We start from the raw sequence: 27759 nt of genomic DNA, 5'->3' as shown, positions 1-27759 counted from the left end.
CAGAGACTGCTCTCGGTGTGTGTTGAGACAACCCCAGAGTGTCTCTTTGCTGAAGCCACATCCAGTGGATCTCTGTTCATTCCAACCGCAAGAATTCTGACGCACCCAGTGGAAAACTCTGATTACAATTAGGCTTATCAACAATAATCCTTATGTGCATTTAATACTCTGCACATTTATAAACTGCTTATTATTATTAATATCTACTACAAGCAAGTACCAGAGCGATGCTGCTGAAGCAGTCATCCAAGAACTAATAATTGGGTAGCAGCTGGAGGTTAAAAAGCAAGCCAGGAAGAGGCAATGGATTTACTGAGATGATAACTAATATGAAGAGCCATCACATCGCCGGAGTTAATTCCACTTACAAGAGCCCATCAGGGTTGGGTGACTGTAGATCAGTGAGACAGGAGGGGGAAATTTTCTTCTATTAGGAAAGAATAAAACAATGAAACAGATGGATTGCTGTTTTTAAAATTAAGATTACAAGAACACAAAACACCGGCTATGCTTAGCCGGTTCAGGGGGAAAAAAAATGGCTACCGCCTACACGGTTCCTAAGAAATATGCCTCAGTCCTACGGATGTCAATAAAGCATTAGGCAACTGTCAATTTAGTAATGGAAGTGCCGCCGAAGATTCATATTTAACAGGTACCAAATATAATAGACAATGGAAAAAGAGGGTTGGTGGGGATCTAAATTAACCAACCATGATTGAGGAAATAATTGAAGCAGTAAAAAGATCAATAAGAAATCAGGCCATTCTCCGGAACCTCAGAGTTTCTCAGTGGAGTATTGTAAAAGAAGACCATTTTTATTGGCTCATCTGATTTTGTCGGCACTAAGTCATGTGGTTCAGGCACCCAGTCACTGCCCAATGGGCGCAGAATGAGAATGAGGCTACATAAAGAGCCAGCAAGTGACTGCAAGATAGGAACTTAGCTACACGCCTGCTTCTAGGTCACGCAGCCCCTTGGCCAGAACAGTAACAATAGGAGCATTGCTACGGGTTATAAATAATACAGGAGTTGCATTGCTTAAGAAAATCCGAAGAGTGGGAAGATGCTATGATAGTAAAAACATCCCCCTTAGGGCTGGGGAGGTGGTTCAGTCAGTGACGTGGTTGGTATGCAAGTGTGAGGGCCTGAGTTTGGATCTCCAGCATCCACGTAAAAAGACTGGCAGGTCGGTGTGTGTGTGTGTGTGTGTGTGTGTGTGTAGAATTTCTTGTTGGGGTGTGGGGACACAGGCAGATCCTTGGAGCTTTCTGGCCAGTCAGCCTAGCTGAACTGACACGTTCCAGGTTCAGGGAGAGTCTTGTCTCCAAAAATAAGGGAGAACATTTAACCAGATGTTGACCTCTGGCCTGCATATGCACACACATCTACTTATGCACATGTACATAAATGAACACATACAAACACACACTACACACACACACACACACACACACACACTAAATAACACCCTTAAACTCACATTCACAGTGACACTATTAGAATATGAGTCAATTTCTTTTCAATATTTTCTACTGACTATGAGAATAATATACCTATTTTCTTGAATATATACCACCTATAACCAGTACCCTGATTCTCCTGTAATACTGTTGCTGTATTTTGCTTTCCACTTAATATTTAGTGAAAGTTTTCTCTTTTCATTTATTTTTGAATGCCCCACTACACATTATTGCACGGATTTCTCATACATCAACTAACATTAGATATTTAAACAGTTTCCATTTCACCCATTCTTAGTGTTTATATTTCTGAAGTTTTTTCTATGCTGGAACTGCCATCTGCGATGGGACAGCATTTGGGGTGAGGTCTTTGGCAGGTAAGTGGATTATGAGGGTAGTAGAGCACTGATGATACCCCATCCCTTTCACCTCCATGTGAAAATGGAGAAAGAAAGCAACGTCTAAAAATCAGGAAGAAAGCCCTCACAGGACCTGACCCTGCCGGCGCCTGGATCATAGACCTCCTCATTCTAGAACCAATACAAACCACCGTCAGTGGTTTAAACTACCTGGATTAACCTACCTTCTTATAGCAGCACAAACCACAACCGTGATTCTTAAAAACATGCCTCTTCCCCCCAAAAGTATAGTTTATTCCCATTCTCTTTACCCATGCCTTCTATTCTGGTCTTGACTATAAAGTTCTGTGCCATGAGAGGCTAAACCCTGGGCAGTCTTCGTCTGGATATCTTTGGGCAGTGAAAGGCATTGGCAGGACAGAAACGAGAGACTAGGCTATCCCTCCCATTCCCGTGCTGCTTCTGATTTTTCTGGAATATTTCCTTCCCTCCTGAGAGTGGGCCTACCCACAGCGGTTCCAACTCTTCAGAAGCTCAGGCCAAAAGCCTCCATCCCTTTGTTCCTCAACTGCCTGCTGTCACTAGTCCCCCTGTGAGTCAGGAACTTGGGTGACTTCTTTAATCTACTCTGTACTTCCCTCTGAATTCCCTGTAGATTGTCATATTATTGCTATTGAAAATTACAACAAACAGCTTGCATACAATGTGCTATATAACTCTGTGGAGTTATTTATTTGTAAAACTATAAAACCTCAATATTACATAATCCCCACTATAAATAGATGATTGAGGTAGGTAAAATACTTACATGAAACAGAATGGTCTATATTCTAGAATTTTTTCCCAAAACTTTTTACACTTTCTCATTTCTCTTGATTCCTTTCCTATGTATTTTTACCTTTATTTTTTATAACATTTTTATTTATTTATTTATTTAGGTTTTTCAAGTCAGGATTTCTATGTAGCTTTGGAGCCTATCCTGGAGCTAGCTCTTGTAGGCCAGGCTGGCCTCGAACTCACAGAGATCCGCTTGCCTCTGCCTCCTGAGTGCTGGGATTAAAGGCGTGTGCCACCACTGCCTGGCCATTTGTTATTTTTGAAATTATCATTTTCCCCTTTTCTCTCCTCCCCTCAATACTTCCAATACAGCCCCTTTGCTCTCTCTCAAATTCATTGGCTCTTTTTCTTTAATTGTTATAAAACATCCCTTCCAAACACACTCACAGAGTACTAAAACATAAGTACAACGTGTTCTGCCTATATAGTGTTACTCATATGAACATCCCCTTTGTGTTGACCATTTGGCATTGAATAACCGACTACTTCGTTCTATATTCTTAACAAACTACACGCTTCCCTGTCTCCCAACCTTTGTTTAAGCCTTTGCCTTACACTGGATTGCCCTTAAGGTTCTCATTTCTCATTCAGACTGAAGCCCTACCACCTTCATGAGATTTTAAGGACCGCATCCATCTCTCTTAAGAGATGGAGCTGTGATGTACAGGCAGTTGTTGGTAGTCATGTGTGATTAAGTACAGGTCAACCAAGGTTACAGATGCCATTCCTTAGTTATCCTAACTATAGCTTGGTCTTCAGTCACCACATGGAGCTGCTGGATGCTGCACTAAGCACTCTAAATCTAGAACATTTACACCAATTCAGGAAGCCCTACTGGACTAAGCCAGTCTAGGCTCAACTCAGTACTACATCTCAATTTTACTCTTGTTCTCTAGTCACATTGGACTTAGAGAATCAAGAAATAATAATAACCTCAAAGGAGTCTGTGTTCTTCCTTATGACCCAAGTAGTGTTGGGCATACGTAATAAAAAACCCTGGATGACTCTGGCAATAAGCACGAAGAGATGTCAATAGATATTAGAACAAGAAAGGTATAGACTGGATAGTTTGGAGATAGCAGGTGGGGATTCTTCTGTTCTGGAAGAACTCAGGTGGGGGGTTCTCTGTGGCAAAAAAATGTTGTCATGTAGTCAGAAAAGAACTTATCCCAATTGTTGGAAGGTATCTGTCAAGGAGCTACACATCTGGCTAAGGATCCAAAAGAACCCAAATGCACTGGTATATACTGAAGCATCTGTATCTGCCTCTGGCTTCACTCACAAACAATGAGAAGCTATCCTTTGCTATTGGGGCGCCTTCGCTTGCGATTCCTGTTGACAAAGACAGTGCCCTGTGTCGGAAGCAATTTACTGGATGTGATGAAGCTGTACACCCTGTGCTACACCCGCTCAGCTGCTCAGCTCGCGAGGACTGTGAATTGTAACAGAATTCCAGCACTTGACTTATGAGAACAGACTTGTAAAAGGTGCATTCTATCTTTACAGTAATCTCCAGAAAGCACGGCGCTTAGAGGCAGATCCACTTACTATCGACCGTTTAATTAGATATGGGCACAATCACTTTGCAAATATATCCCTTTTAATCCTCATAGAGACTCTATGAACTAGGTATTTTTATTCTCATTTTTTTTTTTTGGAGAATAAGCACCTTTGTGTGCTTATTTCATTCACCAGTAGTTATATGGGAAAGGACAGAGTCGGGATAATAATTGAGATGAGTTTTTGACTCCAAAGTCCAAGTTTTGAGCCACTTTGCTGTGGGTTACATACCTCAGTGTTAATAGGACAGTGTTGTCTATGGGGGAGCAGCCTGTGGCAACACAGGGCACAGCCTAGCCCTATAATACTGGATCATGCTACCCCTTTTTCAATAGTTTCTTGTCTACCTCAAAATTTTCCTGATATTTGCTTCAACAAAATGTTATCAGAAGAGATTTCTGAGTTCCACAAAGGCTGCCCTGAATATCAGGGAAGAATATAACTTCCGGTTCTCACACTTAACATAGACGCCAAGGGGAGGGGAGGGAAGAGACGCTGAACAGGCAAGTGACGGCACAACCTGTCTCCAGCATTCTGGATACCTATGTCACGAAGGTTCCAAAAACAGACCCTGCCGCTACCACTTCCTATTGGTGCTCCGTTCTTGGATTTCTTGTACATTTCACAGGCTGTTTCAAAGGGTTCATAAATCAGCATTTTCAATTCTTGGCCAAACCCTTGTCTCATATTCCTCTTCCCAGCCTCTTCCATACCACTGGCTCCTTTGTCATTGTGGGGACTCAGGAAAGTTACCTGGTTTCTCAGTAGTGTATATGGTATATGTTGTGTGTGCGTGTGTGTGTTTGTGCATGTGCACTCACATAGTGGTCAGAGATCAACAGTGGGCGTCTTTCTTCATTGCTTTCCATTTTATTTTTTAAGACCGAATGTCTCACTGACCACAGAACATGCTAACTCAGGTAGACAGGCTGCCCACTGAACTCCATGGATCTACCTGTCTTCCTTTCCTTGCTCCTGTGCTGGAGTCAGAGGGATACACTGTGAGGCCTGGCTTTTATTTCTGCTGTATCTAAACTCAGGATTTTAATCAGTACAGCAAGCTCTTTAGCCACTGGAAGTCTCTCCTTAGCTCTAGGCTCCCTTAATTAAAAAAAAAAAAAAACTTCTTTCTTTCTTTCTTTCTTTCTTTCTTTCTTTCTTTCTTTCTTTCTTTCTTTCTTTCTTTCTTTCTTTCTTTCTTTCTAGAACAGAACTGTACCAGTCAGAAGAAAATTTGCAAAGTTGATCCTCTACCTTTAATCTCACACGGGTTCTTGCTACCAAACTCAGGTATTTTAGCCTGAAGGCAAGCATCTTTACTGCTGTGCCACTTTTTTTCCTGACCTGGACTAATTTTTCACTTTCTTTCTATCCTCACATCCAATCCATCACCAAATCCAACTGACTCTACCTTAAAACAGATTTATCCTTGTCATCTGGAGCACTTCCCTAGCCCTAACCACCACTTGCACTCACCTGGAACTTTGCAAACGGATTAATTAGCATGGGTCCTGACCCAATTAGAGTGGTATTCTCATAAAAAAAAAAAAGAAATTAGTGTAAGACCTCATACAGAGGGAGGAACATCTGAAAACACATGGAGACATTACTCTTCTACCAATGAAGGGGAGGGACCTAAAAGGCAAGTGGTCCTGCCAACATCTGAGTCTAGCACCAGTGCTAAGATGGAGAGACAATCCATTTGTTATGTAAACCACTCTGTTTGTCGTACTGTGATATAGTGGCCTTAGGAAAATTAGTATTATCTCATATCATGTTCTACAACTATTTCAAACATTCATTGTTTATATTATGTTCCCAGCTGAAGCTCTAGTACAAAACACAGGGTTATGATGAACTGTCATAAAGTCGGTGCAGCCAATTATAACAACAACGATGGCCTGCTAAACAAGAGTGTGATAATGTTGAAGAGTGTATCACTCCCATTGCTTCTTTTAGCAGCTCTGAGACCGAGAGACTTGTTTAAAATCACTTAACACTTTTATACCTCTGTTTCTCCATCTACAATATGGTAGTAGTAGCTCCAATCTCAAGTTTTGCTAGGATAAACTATAAAGCACACAGAGTGCTTAGAACAGGGTGGGCACGTAGTGAACATATAACAAACAATAATGATTGTTGTCAGCATTATTGTCACTTTGGCCTCATGGGTTCCGTATGCATGGTCTCAGAACAATTTTGATAAAATTTGACTAAATTAAAAGCATTTAATTTCTGGTGTATTTGTTGCAATAAAGGATGCTTCAAGTTAGGGGTTGCCTTGGATATCAAATATCTATCACTCAGCAACTACTCTATAAATACGTACTCGTTTAAGTACTTAATGACTTTCCATTTAGGGCTGATATGGCCTTTCCAGGTTAAAATTATGCTCCTTGTAAGTCTGGGTTACTTTAAGTAGTATGACAATTCCCAATTTCATCCATTTTCCTGCAAATGTCATTATTTCATCTTTCTTTATGGGAATAGGGTGAGGAAGAAGTCTTAAAAGAGCCAGTGGAGAAAGAATTTCTCCATGAAAGCAGATTGGGGGCTACCCGGGAGAGGAAGTTGACCAGCAGAAGGTGGGTAAGAAGATGGGAGAGGGGCTGGAGGAGGACAAAGGGAGAAGAGATGAAGAAGATGAATAATAAAATAAAGTGTCTGAAAACACCATGATGAAACCTGTTATTTTTTTTGCATGTCAATTAAAAAAATAACACAAAATTTTGATTAGAGACGTTATCCTCTTGTTTGGTTTGGAAGACAGTCACTCGTCTCTCCATCTCCATCTAGGTGGCAAGATTATAGTTACAGTCAACACCCTTAACATTGCATCAGAGGATGAAAAGGTCAAGTCTTTCTAAGCCCAAGGCTTGAATAGAATGGGCTTCCTGGAGTCTAAAGTGATAATTATTTCAATTATCTTTACTGTCACATCACTCAGTATCTACCAGGAAATATTTAAAGCACGAGGAAACAAAAGTCCTGGCAGTTCCTGACCTCCATGCCAGGTTAACACAAGGGACCAATTGACTCTCAGTACTGCTGCCTCTCACACAGAAACTGCCAAGGCATCAGGATTTTAGCCCTTATTAGGACACAAAAAAGAAAGCCAAAAAATGACTTATTCGAGGATAAAATGTGCGTATATTAGGAAGTAACTCTGTGTTTAGAAATTCAACTTTCCAGTCCTTTAGATTTGTTTTTTGTCTATAGATCTCTTATGGGAGAGGGGAAAAAGCCACACACCCTACAAAAGATGCAGAGTCAAAACTTGGGTCCACTGCTCAGGATGTAGGCATGAGAGACATTGGAGATGTCCCTAAACTCACGGGGATTCCATCACAAAGAAACACAGGAAAGGAAATTTACATCTGTGATTGAGGTGACTAAAGGATCGAAATTGAAGTTCCTGGTTCAATTTTGGGTATTGATATCAACCAAAAGTGAAGGTGCACTGAAAGCACCAACTAGGCCATTCCATGGGTAGAAAGGTTTATTGAAAATAAGAAACAGCCACACGGCTATTTTGCATTTGCCATGGTGACTCGGCCCTCATAGGACAGAAAATTAGGTAGGCGGAGTAGACAGAGGAGAATGCTGGGAAAAAGAAGCTGAGTGAGAGAGTCCATGATTCTCCCGCTCCAGACAGACGCAGGTTAAGATCCTCCCTGGTAAGCCAGCTCGTGGGCTACACAGAATATTAGAAATGGGTTAGAACAATATGTAAGAGCTAGCCAATAAGAAACTGGACCTAGCTGGGCCAGGCAGTGTTTGAAAGAATACAGTTTCCGTGTAATTATTTCGGGCATAAGCTAGCCATGCGGGCGGCCGGGTGCCGGGGACGCAGCCCCGCCGCTCCGTATTTCAACATATTTTGTATTTGCCATGGTGACTATCTTAGCATCTGTGTTCTTCCCTTAGAGAACACTCCCTGACTGCTCTTTAACTCTGGTAATTCCCACTACACAATCATAATTTTCCAGCATGTTCCTATGAGGATTCTATACTGTCAATAATGTAATATTTTTAGACTATTGTCCACCTCTCCTGCAAGATGAATTTATTAATACCTCATTCAGTTTATTAAGTAACTACTACATGCCAGGTTCCATATGTTACATATATAAGAACGAACACGGACTGAATTTTTATAGCATATCATAACTGTGGGCTTCATCATGGCATTTTTATGTATGCATATAGATATTTTGATCATATTTTTGCCAATATTACTCTTTATTCACCTCTTCCCTTTTACTGGCTCAGACAGCATTGCTCATCAATGAGTCCCAATACTTAACCTGACATATAGAAGGTACATGTTATGCCATTGAATAAATAACATATCATGGATAACATATGAGAATGTTAACTCTCTTTTAATCTCCTAAAGCATTTACGATAATAATTACAGAAACAATACTCAATAAGCAAATTTTTCAAATTGGAAAATAAACCGACTAGAATTTAAACCTTGCATCAGCTATCAGCATTTTGAAAAGGCAAATACAAACAAACCAGTGGCTAACATGATATATTTGTCATTTAAAAGCCTATGTGATCCCAGTGATAGCACGCTCTTTGATGCTTGAGCATACACAGACATCCTTCAGTATGAATCTTACGTGTAGCTGGATAACTTCTCCATAAAAAAATGAACCACTTGCTTAGGAGGACTGGTCATTTGTGAGTCTTTTAAATTGATACACGAGAGATTTTTCAGTTCATTGTGTGAGCAAATGCGATGAGCCAAGGTCCCTACTAAGATATTTAAGCCTGGAGAACTATATAAATAAATATATATAAATGAATTCATCTGACAGGGTGACATTTTCATTTAATTAAGGCAGAAAATCAGCTCTAAACAAATGATTGCCCCTGACAGAAAAAGCAGAAACTGATCCTTAATTAATAAGTTTCTAATAGCACTTCTCAGTGCTAAGAGGAACGCACTGGTGGGGAAGAGGAGAAAAGGGGCGTTCGGAGAGAAAACGAGTTCAGAAAAGAAAAAGGAAACAGAAAAGATAACACACACTAAATTTCTAAAAACTGAAAGAGAATTAGAGGCCATTTCCTTATACTTTAACACATACGGGATTCTGCTAGACCACAAGTGTTTGAGTATAAAACCATTTGTGCAAGAAAACAAAGTTTCAAGGATGGAGGGATGATTAATTTTTTCCCAAAGAAAAAAATTTTAGGCCAGTAAACTTGGATCTATTATTTTATCTCTTCTGCCTCTTAGTGATACGATCTTAGTTTCAGTGACACAAATGACGGAAAAGCGACGTTCTTGACTCATAAAATGACATGTATCTGTATGTAGTGTACAGTAAGTATGAATCATGGCAGCTGCCACCTGATGGCAATGTGATGAACTAAAAGCCAGGGTCGGGTCAACTGCTTCTTAGATATTTTTCGGACCCTCCATTTCCAGAGCCTTCAACAGTGTGTGATGGGTTTTAGTGTTAAGCATCCGTTTTGTTTCCATTTGATAAGCGGGTCTTCAAATGTGGGAGACAAAGCCGCACCACCGCTTATGCACCAGACGGGGAGAAAACCTGGAGGTCACTCTCAGTAATTTACCGTGTACTCCTTGATGCTGAATCCATATCAATGCAATCAATTGAAATGTCAACTAGCAGAAAAAATTCATGTTATTGATCTGACAAGATTAAGATCACTCAGAGTGTTTGGAGAAGTGAGGACATGCAAGGGCGGCATCTTGGCTTCACTATGACATTAAGATGCCTTCACATCCTCAAATCCTAGAATGTAGTAGGTAGCTCAGAGAAACCATATAACCCATTCCCAGCAGCCACAAGTAGTGAAAAATAGGAGATAAAGGGGGATAATCGTGTGACTGATAGGCACCAATTAAAAAATCTTTTATTTGGACAAGTTCAAATATTAATTTGTAAAAGTGCATCACGGTTAACAAATTATTTGTGTGAGGGGGGAAAAACCAATCTCACTGGAACAAGAAACATTTCCTAGTAGGAAGGTAGTCAGAGCCAACCCCATCCGACTCAGTCTGAGGATTACGTGGATGTATAACCTTGACTGGACTACAGGATGTCCAGACATCTGCTTAAATGAGATTCTGGATGCACCTGCAGATATGTTTCAGATGAAATTAATCTTCTCTCCCATTGCAGTCATTGCAGAGCGGATGGCCATACCAAGTGTGGACAGGGCCCTATCCACTCAGCTGAAAATCTGAGTCAATTCAAAGCCTTATCTTCCTGAGAGCTAAGGAGGACTCCCGGCCTGACAGCCTCATGCTGCATGATTGCCATTCCTCTGCTCTTACATCGGCCCTGAAACACCGGCTCTTCCTGGGGTTTGACTTTCCAGACATGGCTCCATCTTCCTGCCAGCTCACCTCTCCTTCTTCCTCTTGAGCCTCTAACTTGTTAGCGTCTTCATGGACCTAGAACTTATCCAATTTTTCGATGGTTTGCGTTATATGTTGACTGAAAAAGAGAATTCGTGGTACATTGTTTCTAGGTGGGTCTCTGAAGGTGTTTCCAGGAGAGATCAGATTTAGAGCCAGAAGGCTGAAGGAAAAGGATCAGGCCTCACCATTACTGCCACCACCACCGCTGAAACACTGAGGGCAAGAATGGGACGGGGGAAAGAAAGCAGGCTTCTCTCTCTCACGTAGGTTCTTCTAACTTCCTTTACTTTTGCACGGTGAAGCCTTTATCAAGCCCTTGGACTACGGAACTTCTACCAGTAGTGTTTCCCATTCTTATACTTTTGGCCTCATGCTGAATGGCACCAGCCACGTCTCTGGTTCCCAAGTCTGCAGATGGCAGGCTGTGGGATTTCTCAGCCTACATAATAGTGTGAACCAAATCCTGTAATATAACTCCTCATATATCTATATATACCCCACAGGTTCTATTTCTCAGAAAAAACCATAATACAGTCTCAGAACAGCCTGTTTCTTCCAACTGGGACAAGTTTTCTTTCTATAGTCCTCAAGAAGCAGCTATGCTGGCCAATCCTTCTTTCATTTTTAGATCTCAGATTGCTAGGAAAGAGTCGCCTTCTCCCTTGGGTCCAGGAAAATCCCTTTGCTTATTGACTTATTCATTAACATCTCATTGTCTTTAATTTAACTGACAGCTATAATTTTTTGGTGATGAAAGATTTCTTATTAAAATATAAATCATCTATAACTATATGTATCTTGCCTATATGGTTCACTGTATCTCAGAAAATGCCAGTAAAGACCTCTCACATAATAAACAATAAAGAGCTGGTTTTATAGTACATACACGATAGCAGCATCATGTACGTCTCCAGGGTGCTTTGTACCTTAGTGACATCATATCTGTTTGATAATTAAAGAGAAAGCAAACACACCTTGCTAATTCTAAACCCTGGTGTGGTTCAGAGGTTACTTCCTCTTGGGCATCTTCCCGATATTTTCCGGTGGATACTTTGACTTACCCTTGTCACCCCTCGCCTTGTGCTATACCACTTGACATGCATATGTACTCCATTTGTCTTTGCTGGCAAGGACTGTCCAATTCATCTCTTTATCATGCCTTACAGAAAGTAAATAGGGGTTTCTTAGTACAAGACAGGTAGTACAAGAACAAGTAGGTTCTCAATAAATGTCTTTAGAAGGAATCACCAAATGAATGTGTGTCATAACCATAAAGATAAATGAAGGAAGAGATATATATTAATAAAGAAGCAGGCTTTGTGCCAGAGACGACAGGAGACTCTTGCTCTTGGTCAGGATACAGCTTTTTGCTAATGGCTTTAAAACTTTAGGCTCTAGTCCCAGTTTAGTTGACACATGTGGTTCTGGAACAGGCATGTAGGAACTTAGAAGCAAGGAAAAGCTGTCCTATCTTATTTCGTTAAACCAGATACTGAGAATTGTTGGCGAAAAGAAGGAAAACACAGAAAGGTGGCAGGGAATTTGATAATATGCAATACAAAGGATAAAAATCCCAAACTATACACACTTCTCTGCTTCTTCTTAGAGGAGCCAGAGCTGTTCACTGTACCTTTCATAGCAGCATTATCAATGGCCAGAGCCTGGAAACAACCTAGATGCCCCTCAACCAAAGAATAGATAAGGTACATGTGGTACATTTATACAATGGAGTATTGCTCAGCTGTACAAAAAGATGACCTTATAAATTTTGCAGGCAAATGAACGGAACTAGAAAAAAAAATTCTGAGCGAAGAAATCCACACTCAGAAAGACAAATGCAACATGTACTCACTCATAGGCGGCTATTAGGAATAAAGGATAGGAAAGCCAGCCCACAATCCACAGCCCCAGAGAGGCTAGATAACAAGAAGGGCCCAAAGAGGAATGCATGGACTTTTCTGAGAAGGGGAAATAGAAAAGATCTCCTGGGTAAACTGGGGTCAGGGTTTGTGGGGAACGGAGGGATGGCAATTTGAGAGAGCAGGTTGGGTGGGCTGGGTGTGGGAGGTGGGTTTGAGACGGGATGAAGGGGGAAAGTAACAAGAGAGACATCTGAATGAGGACCATTTCAGGGTTATGGAGAAACCTAGTGCCAAGGAAACCTCCAGGAACCCACAAGTATGACCCAAACTAAGACTCCTAGCAATGGTGGAGAGGGTACCTGAAACTGGACATCTACTCTAAGCAGATTGATGACTTTCCTAATTGCCATCAGAGACACTCTATCCAGTAACTGATGGAAGCAGAGGCAGAGATCCACATACAAACCCTGCGTGGAGCTCTGAGAATCTTGAGGAAGAAAGGGAGGAGGGATTGCACCAGCTAGGGTGTCAGCTGACCTGAGCTCACAGGTGCTCATGGATGTTGGACTAGCAGTCAGGGGGCCAGCATGGAACCAACCTAGGTGTCCTACATGTGTGTGACAACTGTGTAATTTGGTCTCCTAGGAAGGCTTCTAACAGTGAGAGTAGGACCTCTCCCTGGTAACCTGTCCCCATGCTGAAATAACAGGGCCTGCCTCGACATAACAGGAGGAACTTGGTCCTGCCTCTACTTGATGTGCCATGGCTTTTTCTGAATGGAGATGGAAGAGGAGTGGATAGGGAGGGGAATAGATGGAAAACAGGAGGGGTGGAGGGAGGAGGAACTAGTTGGTATTTAAATAAATGAAAAAATGAAGAAAATAAATGTTATTTACATAAAAATATGTAAGTAAAATAAATGTAAAATAGAAAGAAAGAAAGAAAGAAAGAAAGAAAGAAAGAAAGAAAGAAAGAAAGAAAGAACGAACGAACATCCCTAAAGCGTTTGGCTACTACAGTACCTCGATTTCAGGGTGGCAGCCTCTATACTCACTCTAAAGAAAGAAACCAATGTCACTGTAGTAAATCCAGGATGTATCTACCTTTAATGCATGAACTCTTTGAGAACCTTCAAATTTAAAGGGTTTAAAAAGGTAACAACATAATAACATTTTCTGGAATTGCACGAATAACGGTGAAGAATTTTGAAGTTTAGTCCTACAGAAGTGGCCATCTAGAAAGAAGCACTTGGAGTCTTTGGGAATTCCTGTTACTCATCACAAGTCTGAGAAGCAGGATGTGGCCATCTCTCCTATATACTGTCTAAAGAGACTTCTGTCATGAAAAATCCTACAGTTATTAAGCAAGAGTCAGGTTAAAACAAAATACCTTCTTGTATTAATTGCCCATAATAGACTCAGACTGAAAATGGAAAAAGAGTGAATGCCAAGCTCAACTGATAAACTGATGTGTGGTTTTCAAAATCCCTAAAAGATGGCTGTGCTTAGACTTTTACACATAAGGCTCACATTAAGGAGAATTTCTTTGACAGTTTGTAGAGTTGATAAAATTAGAAGGATTCTTCACCATAAAATTTGCATAATAAGAAATGAAGATTTTGAAGCGTGTCAGGAGAAAGCCCAGGGAAGTAATAGTTTGTAGATATACTGTCTTGGAGCAAATTAAGAAGAACAAGCATGCATTCAGCAGATAATAATCAAATGATACTGAATAAGGTTGTAAATGACCCAACTCATAGGAGGAGAATCTCACTGAATCCTCTATGCCTAATCCTTCAACATCTTTACCCACCAAGAGTCAGAGGAGAAAAGTTTTATTTATAGTAATGACAGTGCCACTGAGGAGAACATTTAGGGATTTAAAATCCTAGGCAAAACAATGTGGGCGAGTGTCTTACAAATTTAAGGGCCTTTGTTTTCTTTGGTAGCCAAGTAAATATAAAGAAGATTGCAATGATGATGAAGATGATACTTAGGGGAAGGAGTGTAGGCAGAGAGTGCTCGTTCATTTCCCAGCTGCGCAGACCCGAAATAATCATACAAATTGTATTGATTAAAGCACTGCTTGGCCTATTAGCTTATGCATATTGCTAGCTAGCTCTTAGATCTTGAATTAACCCATTTCTATTATTTTATATTTTACCATGATGCTTGTGGTTTACTGGTAAGTTTCTGGCATCTGTCTCCTTCAGCAAATACACGGCTTCCCATTGACTCTGCCTACTCTCTCCCTCTCTATCTGCTTGGAATTCCTGCTTCGCTCTATTAAGCAGTGTAACAGGCCCAAAGAAGATTCTTATTAACCAATGGTATTCACAGCATACAGAGGGGAATCCCACATCAAAGGATGGGAAAGAGGTAGGAAAAGAAAAAAAATAATAGTCTAGATAATGCTTTTTTATGGAAAAAGATGATCTACATTGGCTTTGGTAATTACCTTTAGTTTTTATCAACTCAAACTGAAATTTATATCTACCACTAAGAGAAGATACCACGGGAAATAAAACTGAGCTAGAAAATAAGAGAAAAGTGCAACAATTAAATTTAAATCCAAAAACTGACAGAAGATCCACATTTTGCTGGACCCTAAGCTAGGAGGTAGACAAGCCTAGCAAAATCAGGCAATCACAGAGGTTATTTGTAATTTACAGGGGCCAGAGTGGTCCTAGGGCACCAGGACCTGTCAGTTTCTTTTTGGTTGCAGTGACTTAGAACCTGACCTGTGCAACATAAAGGTGGGAAAGCATGGGTCGTTTATTTGGGACGGCAGTTTCAGAGGGTCCAATACACAGTCATTTGGATTTATTGATTCTTGATCTGCAATGAGTCAGCATATCTGGGTGGTGAAGAATATATGGTAGAGAAAACCTGTTTACCTAATGGCAAGCAGGCAGCAGTGAGGAGGGGGGGCAGGTTGGCGGGGAAGAGACAGAGTCCAGGACAAGACAGCTCCTAGCACCTACCTATGTTGACCTACTTCTCCCAGCTAGGCTGGATCTTCTAGGCTCCCGGAACCTCATGACAATCACTCCAGCTATAGATCTAGCCCCAGCACGTCATCCTTCCGGGCTATATTTGGTTTCCCAATCATAACCCAGACTCCCCATTTTGCCGCACGGCAGAACTTATACACCTAGCAAATGCTTTTGCATTGAAGAGCTAGTTCATGGGGCATACCCTTGGCAAGTCTTTGTCATTCCCCCTGTTCCCAGCTGTGGCTAAGTTCTGCTTCCGTGCTGCCATTACACATCTGCATGTTTCTATAATGGCTTCTACCTTCATTATGAGATCAGGTGTTCCCTTTTGTCTCTAGTGCCTACCATGGGGCCTCAGGATCAGGAAAATAAAGGAAAAGGGATACTCCGTAATAAATACACAATTAGTGTGACTAAAGGAGCAATTCAGGGTGAGACGTGATTGGTCCAGGAAGACGAGATAGACCTTTTCAGAAGGGGTGGCAGCTCACCAAGGCTAGGTCCTTTTCCAAGTTTTATTAGCCCATCACCATAAACCCGTGAAACAGATTCTGACCTTATTTTTACATCTGAAGTATCATGATCTCTAGAAAGCTGTTTGCCCACAGTTAACATTAATGTTTCAATGAAATATCTAGATGTCTTTCTATGGGATGCTAAGAAGTTTTAATCTTCCTCTGGAGGCAATAGGGAGCCACCAAATGTTGCAGTCATGTCCAATCTTTGGACATTATGATACAATATTGTCATCTACAAATTACACACTCAGGAACTGTGCAGCTGGACTATGAAACAATTATACACACACGCATGCACACACACACAACCCTCATAATGCTCTAAGCAGGCGTATGATTTTTGTATTGGGTCATATTGACCTATCATGGGTTACATGTAGCCAGCAGGCCAAAGGCTGAATACACCTGCTGGGAAAGGATGAATATAATATTGTCAGAGGTCTCTTTATATTAACCATGACAATCAGAGTGAGAAAGTGACTGAATGAGTAGGGTAGACCCTACTGCTCAGAGGATAACTTCTAGGTTACACTAATCGTCTCAGAGAAGATGGGGTGGATTGAACCACTGATGGGGTGATAATGAGGCAGGTGGGGCTGCAAACACACCTTACGAGTGAAGCTCAGAGGATTTTCAACTGATTACATATGCACAGTGAGTGAAAGGGAAGATTACTGCTGAAACTGTGCCTTAAATATAGGTTACTGAGTAACATAAACATTTTTAAAAAAGATTTATTTTAAATATTATGTGTGTGTATTGTTGTGTGTCTCTCTGGGTGGGAAAGTGCCTGTGAGTGCTGGTACCCACATCACCCAGAAGAAGATGCCAAATCCCCTCGAGCTGTTGTAACATGGGTGCTGGAACACTCCAACACCCCAACTTGGGTCCGTTGGAAGTGCAAGAAATGCCCTTAACCACTGAGCCACCTCTCATCTACAAGTAATGTAAGCATTAACCTTGAGCTATTAGTTCTCTTGGGGGTATTTGTTACTTAAATACTCAAGAGAATAATTTAAGGAAGAAAGGTTGGATTTTACTCTTTCAGAGGGCTCATTAGTTCAATACAGAGGGCTATAGCAGAAGTTCTTGCTCTGATTTTATTTGGCCATATCCAAAAGTGGTACTGCTGGATCAAGTGGTCCACCATGCAAGGGAGAGCCTGGGAGAGCAACTCACCTCATGCTGGCCAGGAAGCATAACAGAGAAGTAATAAGAAGAGAGCAGGGCAAATTACAGCTCCAAAAGACATGGTGCCTAGGGACACCTCTCCAATCTGCCCCCATGGTATTCAGTTCTACCTTCCCCGGATGGGCTATTCTAATTTGGATTAGTCAGTTCCTTAAGGCATTCATTCAGGTCAGAGCTCTTATGTTGCGGTATCTCTAAAAACCCACAGAAACCTACCTACAGTTTCGCTTTACTAATCTCATAGGTGTTTCTCATTATAACGGTACACAGAGTTCTGAAAAATCTTCTTGGATCTGAATGCCATGCTTCCAATTTTTGTCTTTCCAAAGGACGGGACACTGGAGTCGTCCATCTGGCCATGCAATTCCCAACTAAATTTTGAAATATATGTTTGGACAAAGTAGCAACAGCCATTTGAGAAACACTAATATTTAATAAGCCCAAACAGGCAGGCCCTGATTTAAAAAATACCATGCTTTTCTTCTCTCTCTCTCTCTCTCTCTCTCTCTCTCTCTCTCTCTCTCTCCCATTATCTTTTTCTATTTTGCAAGCAATAATTATAAAGATATTGAAGACAGCTATATCTACTACTATCATCTACCCTAACTGCCATGAGACATTGCTTTATACTGCCTGATTTTTACCCAAACCAATTGCTGATATATTTTTATACAATTTTGACTTCTGTAGCTGAGTAAGTCATTGAAAACAGATACCAAAAAAGTGATATCTTATTGTAGTACTCCTGGTATTGAGGTAAACATTTATAACTCAATACAGAAAATTCAAGAATAGCAACAAAAATGTTGATGATACCAAGTTTATGCTCTTGACTTTTTGAACATGAGTCAATGTTTTTATGGCTCAGATGTTCCTTTAGTTATAGTAAAAAAAAAGCACATAACATTAAATTTTCCATCTTAATTATTTCTATGAGTAAGTTTCAGTATTGCTACGTATATTGATATTGTAGTGCAATAGATGTATGTAACATTTCAATATTGCAAACCTGTACCCACAAACACTAATTCAACAGTAGTTCTTGATAGTTCTTCTGTTTCTGTCATCTGTAACTAGCTTCCTTAATGTTCATCTGTTTAGCCTGTACCTGAATTTCCTTCTTCCTAAATACTTTTGAATAATATTCCATTTTGAATATGCCCTGTATTTTCTATTTTCTTCATTCATCTTAAGGTGAATATTTGTTATGTTTCTGTCCCTTTGTCAGCGAGATGCAATGATCACAAGTGTACTTATACTAGTTTAATCTTCTGCTCTGATTTCATTTGGCCCTATCCAAAAGTGGTATCAGATCGTAATTCCATTTTTAATTAGCTGATAAACCTTCATAGTGTTTTCTATAGTGGCTATCCAATTCTTCATTCTCTTCATCATTGAGTAAGGGTTCTGATTTCTCTACTTTACTTTACATGTGTTTTTCACTCTGACCATTCTCTAATGGGTTTGAAGTTTTAGTTTACAGTCTTACATTAAGGCTTGCACACTCTACAAAGTTAATTCCTAATAGATTGAAAGCCTTAAATTATAACCCTAACTAATGGGAGGATGGGTAGAGAGGAAACTGTGGTTTGTATGTAAAAAAAAAAGACCCAAACTAAAACTGATGGTGGATAAAAAATAGGAAAAACACAGCATGGACAAACAATTTCTGAGTAGGACTTAGTTACTCAGGATCTAAGGTCAACAATTGGTAAATGGCACTTCATGAAGTTCAAAAGCCTTTACACGACAAAGGAAACAATTGAGACAACATATAGAATGAGAGAAAAGCTTTTCTAATTATACTCTGACAGAGGGTTAATATCTAGAGTACACAAAGAACTCAAAAGGCTAAAGAATAAGAAATTAAATAACATAATCAATACCTGAGTTAATGAAATGGCCAGATAGTACACAAAGATAAAGCATGAATGGTCAATATACATACTGAAAAAATGTCCAACATCATAGCCATAAGAGAAATACAAATACAATCTCCAGTGAGCCAGACAATCAGGGAGTTTATTGTGAAGTTTTTGTTTCCTAGTGATGTCAATAGTTACACTTACAAAGTCTCATCAACCTGACTGCCTAAACATGAGCTGAACGAGGTCAACAACAGTAGACACGCTAAAGTGGACTGGGGAAAACCCACAAGGCCCTAAGTCTACACAAAACTATAGGCAACTAAGAAATGACAAAAACAAAGAAATAGTCTTTCCCGGGGAAGAGCATACCACTTGCTTATCTAATACACACATGCAAGAACCATTATACTGACCATGCGGGTTACATTTAAGGATATATATGGGAGGGTCTGGAGGGAGAAGAGGGAAGAGTGAAGGGGAGAATGGTGTAATTATAATCTCAAAAATAAAAAAAAAATTTTTAAAGGAATATTCAGTGCTAAGGAAATAATCCAATCTTAGAAATCAAAAACATTAAAAATTATTTAAAAGAAAACTAAATGTATCCAAGGGCTGGGGAGGTGGCTTGGTGGCTAAGAGTTCTTGGTATTCCATCAGAGTACCTATTACCTTTCAGTGGTTTACAAATGCTTATAATTCTAAAGCCAATAGATCCAAAGCCCTCTTCTGGCCTCCAAGGGTACTGCATGCACATGACTTCCACTTATACTTGATTTTATATGCATATATAAGACTAAGACTAATAACCCGAGTTCAATCCCCAGACCCCACACAGTGAAAGGAAATAACTGACTCCTACAAGTTTTCTTATTGACCTCAGAATAATGCTGTGACATGTGCACATCCTTACACACACACTTAAGCAAATTGTATATAAATGATCTCAAAAAATAAATATTAAAAAGCTGCATTGAAATTTCATCTCATATAAGTCAGAATGGCAATAATAAAGTAATAAATAACAAATGCTTGCAGAAATGCAGACAAAAAAGGAAGCTTTTAAACTGCTGGTCCAGCTCTTATTGAAGTCACCATGGAGGCTCCTTGAGAAACTAACTAGAGACCTACACATGACTCAGCTATATTACATCCTAGTCTACACCTAAATGATGCTAAGACAACCTATCACAGAAAACTTGCACAATGATGTGTACTGAAGAACTAGTCACAAAAGCCAAATTATAAGACCAACCTAAATGTGTAACAATAGAAAAATGGATAAAGAAAACATGAGCCATATGTACAGTGGGATAATTTACACATAAAGAAGAATTGTGGGGAAGAAAGGTAGGATAAAAGGGATGTAATTATAATTTAAAAAAATAAAAAGAATTTAAAGAAAAAGAATGAAGTTATTATCATTTGCAAGAATATGGGTTCTACTAGAGATAATCAAGTAAATTAAGTCTATTACAGGAGGAAAAGATTGCATTATTTCTCTCATTTGTGGGTACTAGACATTATAGGTATGTAATATCATATATATATGTGTACATGTATTGTAAAATAAAAGCAAATTGTGAAAAGGGAATTACACTATATACTTGCATGAAAATGGTCTTATGCAATCCTGTATAAGAAAGAAAAGTCAGTTCTGAAAGAGGGCAGTGAAACATGTGAAGAAAGCAGAAAGCTTGCTCTGGACTCAGACAGACCTTAGCTATGCTCTTATCAAGATTTGTCTAGCTTTGGGCATGGGAGTTTCCCTGTTGTCACCGCCCCTCATATGCATATTGAGACTAGCAAACAGTAGGGGCTGAGGCGGAGAAACATGAAGAGTTGATGCGACAGCTTGTGCATGCTCTGTGTATAGTAAACATTGAAAACTCATTAGCTACACCAATCACATCCAGTATCTTTGGGGGAGTTTTGCTTTACAGAAACAATATCTACTATTAAAATGCCAAGAATGCCCATTACATCACCCAATGTGGATAGACTTGAAGGATTCTAGGACACTCTGTACCAGTGTTGTGTGCCGTATAAAGCACACCCCTACTCCCATCTCCGATGAGTCAAGCAGAAGTATAGTGTCAGAATGACTTCTGAGCCGTTGCCCAAAACATAACTGTGAGTGTTCTGCCCCGGCTGAGTGTCCAGCAGGCGCAGTTAATCAAACGTGATCACCAGACTGACATCCTGGATGCTCACGGATGGAACACAGAAGAACGAAGGGTTCTTTCGGTAGAGATGATCTCCCTAAAGGTATCACGAGTATAGCAGGAAAACAAGGGCAAGCATTGATGATGTTGTCTATAAATGCCAGAGAGCTATGGGGCCACTGTCAATGGCAGGAGGGGTGGCATGAACTGAAGACAAGATGGCCCTGGTTTCAGAGGATGAGTGTTTTAAGATTGCTTGTCATGGTTTCTGAACAGCGAGTAAAAACTGACATTTACTAAGCACCCATTTTGTAATTTGGAAAAAGTCTTCTGATTTATTTTGTCTTTTTATCAGCACCTAGAAGGAGTAGATTAAGAAAGGTGGGGCAAAATCTTAGTGTATACTTAAGTGAATATTATTAAGCTGTGTGTCAGATAAAGCATTTCAGAAAAGGCATGAAAATGCTGAGGCATGTTGTAAATGCACACTCGGTTTAATTATGTGACAAGGCCAATGGCTAAGCATATTTAGCTTCGCTAATTCCTGCCGTATTCTTATTGGTCGGTCAGAGTTACTCCTCTCTATTTCAGAAGTTAGGAAATGGGAGCACAGAGAGCTTAACTAATTTCCTGAAGGGACAGCGTTGGATGTTCAGGTCAGGATATAAAATCCAGGTATATCAAATGTTAAATTTATCCTTTCTCCCTTCTTGTTTATTTTATAAAATGTGTTCTTTAAAATAGTTCAAACACTCATATTTCAAATTCAAAATGACATCTGAAGCATGCACCCTCTCTCCAGGGCCACCTTCTCTGCTTCCTGGGTGTAACTTACATTAGTTTCATCTACATTATTCAGTATTTTTATATAAACAAAGAATGTACAGAGAGAGACTATTTCTCTCTTTCTGGCAAATGTACAGTATTCATATGGTTCTGCGTAGTGCTTTTATATTATTTACAGTTTCCCAAATGTCCTTCTTCATTCCTCATTTACAGGTTCAGAGACCTCTAGTAACTATGTGTGCCAGGATTTACTTAGCCGTTTCTCTAAAGGAAGCCACCTATGCTCTTCCAAAAATCTATATATTTGTAAAGGGACTCCAAAAACGGAAATACACACACATGCACACACACACACACACACACACACACACACACACACACATCCAGTCGTTTGCAAGATAAAATCCTTACCTCACAAAAGGGAGTTCTTTGGGAGCAAAGATGGCTCAGGGGATAAGTTCTTGTTGTGCAAGGACTCAAAACCACACTCTTAGTATCCATACAAAATCTAGGTGTGTGGTGTGTGTGTGTGGGGGGGGGTATGTGAAGACAGATAGGTCTTCATAGCATAACTGACCAGTCAATCTAGAAAAGTGGGTGAGTTCAATGTTCAGTGGTACAAACTAAGGTAGCTGGAGAGTGATAGAAAACATCCTACATCAACCTCTTGTCTCCATATGTGCATCACACACACACACACACACACGCACACACACACACACACACACACGAATTATATCAAAGATGATAACCACCTTTTAAAATGGTTGGTTTTGGTTAAAAATAACACAAAGTTAAATACCAATGTAAGAGAGTAGATATTTTGTCCTTCAAATGCATTCATTTATTGAATCTGTGATCCTTAAGGTATGATTTAAAGAGATGGGATCTCTGATAGAAGATTGAGTTATAAGGGTAGGATTTTCATGAATGGGATAAGTACCTTTGGTGGGGACCTCAGAGAGATTTTATCTTGTTCTGACATATGAAACACAGGGGGAGAGCTGTGTGGGCTGGGGTTTGGGAGTGAATAAGAAGGAGAAAGGGGTCTTAGCACCGGATCCATCTTTCTCTGCTTTCTGAATGTAGAAACAATGTGACCAGCGGCCATATGCTCTCCCTACTCTGTATATCCTACCAGGCACACCAAGGATTCCTTCAAACTGAGCCAAAATAAACCCATCCCTCCTGAAGTTGCTTTCGTCAGGTATTTTGACACAGAAATAAGAATAGTAACGACAACACAATAACCTAAGTAGTTTGTGCTATGTCCTGTAGCAGCTTGACTGGCTTATGCAAGCAACACCAACAAAAACCTGCTTTGCCTCAGAGTAACGACTTTCTGGGTCCTTGCACTGTGTCTCTTTTCTAGAAACTGGAAATACAAGTCACTCTCCTCAAGACACAGGCCCAGAGACTTAAAAAAAAAAAAACTGAAAAAAAAAACTATTGTGAAATATTGTAATCATTCCATATATTGTTGCTGTAGCTTAGTATTTGTGGGTTTGCAGAATCAAATATTTAATATTGTATCACCCCTGTAGTGAAATGCCATATGATATGCATATTAAACCAGCCAGCTCCCTTGAGTAGAAGGAACATTGATTCTTATTAGAGCAAAGCTAGACCCCCAAATAATTTAAAGCTTCCCCTGGTCTCTTTACATCTGTGGTTATCAATCTTCAACACCGCTTGTCAATTTTGTTTCCTTTTCTTAAAAAAAAAAAAAAGAAAGAAATTATCACTTCAACAGCACTGTGAATTTTTTAAAAGGACGCCTGACGTAAAGTGATTGTGAACACTATCATGTGAAGGACAAGCAATAAGAAAGGCAATAAAAAAATCAGAGAAAAATACCCATGGGCTAGAGAGCGCAAGTTTCTTCTGAAAGAAATGGGATGAAAGAATACAGACGTGTAGCTTTTCAACAGGGGAAAATGCCAACACCAGAATGAGAAAGGTTGAAGCTAGGACCTTTCCAGAACCCAGACAGGCATTCAGCTTAGTAGGCTTACATACCATCTAGGAAGACTTCTGGGCAATGAATGCTGGAGATGGTTTTGTGACATACAGCCTAAGTAAATGGGAAGGAGTAGAGGATGGTGTCAAAGGCGTGACTACTTAGTAACTGTTGTAGTTACTATTCTTATTTCTGTGTCAAAATACCTGACACCATGAGGTAAGTTACTCCCGTGTCATCAACGTAGGAGGAAAACAATGCTCCTAGGAGGTCCAGACACCAAATAGAACCTGGAAAGAAGGATGCTCTAGGAGCTACAAATTAATATGCTCTGATTAAACAACATTATGACTTTACAGTGGCTTTGGAAAACACGGGCAAGAATAATGAACAGGGGTAAAATCATCCGCAAGTATATTTTCCAGAGACAATCATCATAAAAATATGGCATAATCATGCACCCTTTTACTTACATGATATTCATATGTAAAATATATAAAATCTGTGTTTTTAAAAATTGAGCCAAGCTATATATCAACTTTTCCATATGCTTTCCCCTCATTTTTCAAATCTTTTTCTTATATTATGTATTCTTTAAAAGGTATTTTTAATGCCTGTATTATGTAGAGTTTTTCCATTTTAGAAAGAGCACCCAGACCCAGAAAGACAATTATCACATGTACTCACTCATAAGTGGTTTGAAAACATAAAGCAAAGAAAACCAGCCCACAAATCACAATCCCAGAGAACCTAGACAACAATGAGAACCCTAAGAGAGACATACATAGATCTAATCTACATGGGAAGTAGAAAAAGACAAGATCTCCTGAGTAAACTGGAAGCATGGGAACCTTGGGAGAGGGTCGAAGGGGAGGGGAGAGGCACAGAGGGGAGCAGAGAAAAATGGAGAACTCAATAAAAATCAATAAAAGAAAGAAAGAGCACCATAATAGTGTTTGTCATAAATCTTATTATCTATATCTACTTCTTAGAAGAAACTTAAAGGTGTATTAATATGTCACATTCGGATTAGTCAGCAGTCCCATTGCTGTGACTCACTACCAGGAGTCTCTAGGGATGAACTTCGAGCAAGCATATTCAAGAGCTGACACCATGTTTGCATCCCTTTCCATCTATGTATATCCTTCTGCAGCACACATCCTCCAAGCTCCGCATCATTTCCTCTAGGCCCGCGGTTCTCAATCTTCTCAATGCTTTGACCCTTTCATGCAGTTCCTCATGCTGTGGTGACCGCCAACCATAAAATCATTTCACTGCTACTTCGTAACTGCAAGTCTGCTATCGTTATGGGTCACAATGCAAATACCTGACATGCAGGGTATCTGCTACACAACCCCCCAAAGAGTTCACAGGTTGAGAACCGCTGCTCTAGGCAAATGGACTGTTACTGGGTTCATCTAAATGCAGTAACATGAAACTTAGCTGACCCAGATGTCTCCACCATGCATACGATTACTATAGTCTCACTACTGAAAACTACTCAATGCTTTCAAAAACACTTACTTTATCATCCTTTCATTTAAAATGATGCATGATGGGCAACAAAAGAAGAAAAAGTACAGTCGATGGAAGCTTATAGCTATCAGATAGTATGTAAACGTATAGGTTACGTATACTGGAGATTTCTTCAAATTTTAGATTTTCTTGACACTTCAAAGTTGTAGGGATCTTACATGATCTCAATATATTGACAGTTTTCACGACATTATTTAGTCACACAGCCTTAATAGTCCAAATTTAAATTCTCTAGTTTACATTTTAAATCATTTCTTTGCAAGAGGTTAACAGAGTCTTCAAAATCTCTGAAGTATATGCATGCATTAATTCAGTTACATGAAGGCACACTGAAAACATTTCCCCTCTCCTGGCCAATGAAAAGCAAAGTAAAACAAAATACGTCAAAACCTCAGCGCTATCACTGGCCATATTCACCTTAGAATCATTCAAATGCTAAGACCTCCTCAGAATTTTTGTTCAGATGAGGGCAGCCAGGACTGTGCTTCTGAGCCGCGCAGCCTGAACATCACACAACTCTGGAGGGAGCAACGGGCCCCTGATCGATGTGGTTGGTACTCTCTGGAGCTGTACAGAGAGCAGTCTATGCAGCTGTACGTGGTAACCTTACCGTTGGCGCCAATCGTTCCATTTGTGCGCCTATTACCTATTTATGCATCTTTCTCTCTGGTGGGCGGTGAAACTGGAAAGTTTTAGAGCGAAGTAGTCTTTAAAGCTAACCTACTTCTTTTTCTTTTAATGAAGGAAATTCTGTACGGAAACGATAACCAATTTTCCTGGCTCCCCTCTGTCACTGTGATCACATGTTCTGTCTTCCCATGTCCCCGTGCACCCGCCCACCAGAAAGCAGCAGGTTACCTTGTGTGAGTAGCTGCAGGTTTCTGACTTCTTCCCGCACCTTCAGCTGGAGCACCTGCTGCAGGACGTGCTGGCGCTGGTTCTCCTGGAGGATCCCCATGCGTTCCAGCTTCTTGTCTGTGAGTCTCAGCAGGGCTCGCCCTGCGGGGGTTTAAGAAATGGAGGGAGAGGCAAGTGAGAATGGCTTGCATCTTGGCGTTAGCTTGCCACGACCAAAAAATTAAAAGTTTATAACTAAGTGCGGCTGATGTAGAACGGAGGTACAGACAGACCCCCATGGTCTATGCTGATGGATTGATGATGTGCACAGGGAAAACCTGCCTATGGAAAGAGAGCCTGGGCTTTTATGTAATAGTGGCAACCCTCAGTAGACCCAAACAATGAGGTAGGTATAAAATAGCAAACTTTAACTTGCATATTTGGGTCACCGGTTACACGTTTCCATGGAAACAGTACTCTTCACTGGGTGATGGGTTCTCAGGCTGGCCAGTGGAACCTTTATGGACATCCCCGCTGTAGAACTAGATGCTCTCACTAGGATTATGGGCACTCCGACAGCAATTTTTGCTTTCATGAAATACACATGTAAGGTCTGGTTTTAATCTGAAGGCATTCACTCTCTGACTCCAGCTGTGGGGAACTCTGCTCACCCCAACATTTGCTGAGGCCGAAAGGCCCTCCCAAAGAGGAAGGGCAAGAGGAGACAAGGGAGGGACGGCACTGAGGAGGGCAAACGGAGGAGAGCTGGTGCTTATGATGCCCCATATCTAGGTCCTGGCGGCTCAGCATGCCAACTCCATTCCTGCCCCCAGATATCTGCCTGTCTTTCTTCTACCTTGATTTTTATGAAGTCCCCAAATTATGCCCTACTGTGCATCTACCTTGAAATAAGCATACTTCATTCCCAGAGCTTACTCTGAGGGAGCGATCTTGTTAAATGCCCACAGAAGTCTTTACCCTCTTCCCACAGCCTTGGCTGCCACACCTGTGGATCTTTTATCATTTCTATCAAGAGGAAGAGACAGAAGCCGCTGCCTGTGATCAATGCCAAGTCTGTAAAGTAAAGTTTTATGTCGACGCTGGAGACTGTGAGAAGCCCGCACCCACGTCTTGGGTGTGTGCTGATCTTTTCCTAAACACCACTCTGCCTTCTCTAACACTGGTGTTCAAATCTACATTAGAATTGCTTCTTAACAAACTGCATCTCTGCTTCTTTAGGAAGAAAAGAACTTAAATGTTCTATCACCTTAGAAAAGAAACCAAATAACTAGAAGGTGAAGTTAATGGGCATTTCCATCAAAGGAACAAGAAAGACCATGAATGTAGCTGCTGAATGGGCAGCCTGTGAATAGGTACAGGTGGATGGAGGTGAGCAGCTTGGAAAGTCAGTGCTATTCAGTC

At 40.4% G+C, this 27759-nt stretch overlaps 1 protein-coding gene and 1 long non-coding RNA gene across 3 annotated transcripts in view; one reads left to right on the top strand and one right to left on the bottom strand.

Annotated features, from left to right (window-relative positions):
- Samd12 (sterile alpha motif domain containing 12) overlaps window positions 1-27759 on the bottom strand; it is a 364536-nt gene that overhangs the window by 134431 nt on the left and 202346 nt on the right. For both annotated transcript variants that reach the window (XM_050145134.1, XM_050145135.1), the window contains exon 4: window positions 26359-26499. In XM_050145134.1, coding sequence (XP_050001091.1) covers window positions 26359-26499 — 141 coding nt within the window. The remainder of the gene's footprint in view (window positions 1-26358; window positions 26500-27759) is intronic.
- On the top strand, window positions 26349-27473 carry LOC126503442 (uncharacterized). The gene is made up of 2 exons (XR_007592294.1): window positions 26349-26477; window positions 27329-27473. It is a non-coding gene; the product is annotated as an uncharacterized lncRNA (long non-coding RNA).

This window comes from Alexandromys fortis, unplaced genomic scaffold (genome assembly GCF_014885135.2).
Source record: "Alexandromys fortis isolate MF-2015 unplaced genomic scaffold, M_Fortis_MF-2015_v1.1 scaffold_2_1_26212458, whole genome shotgun sequence".
Lineage (NCBI taxonomy): Eukaryota > Metazoa > Chordata > Mammalia > Rodentia > Cricetidae > Alexandromys > Alexandromys fortis.
This window is presented reverse-complemented; position numbering and strand designations above follow the sequence as displayed.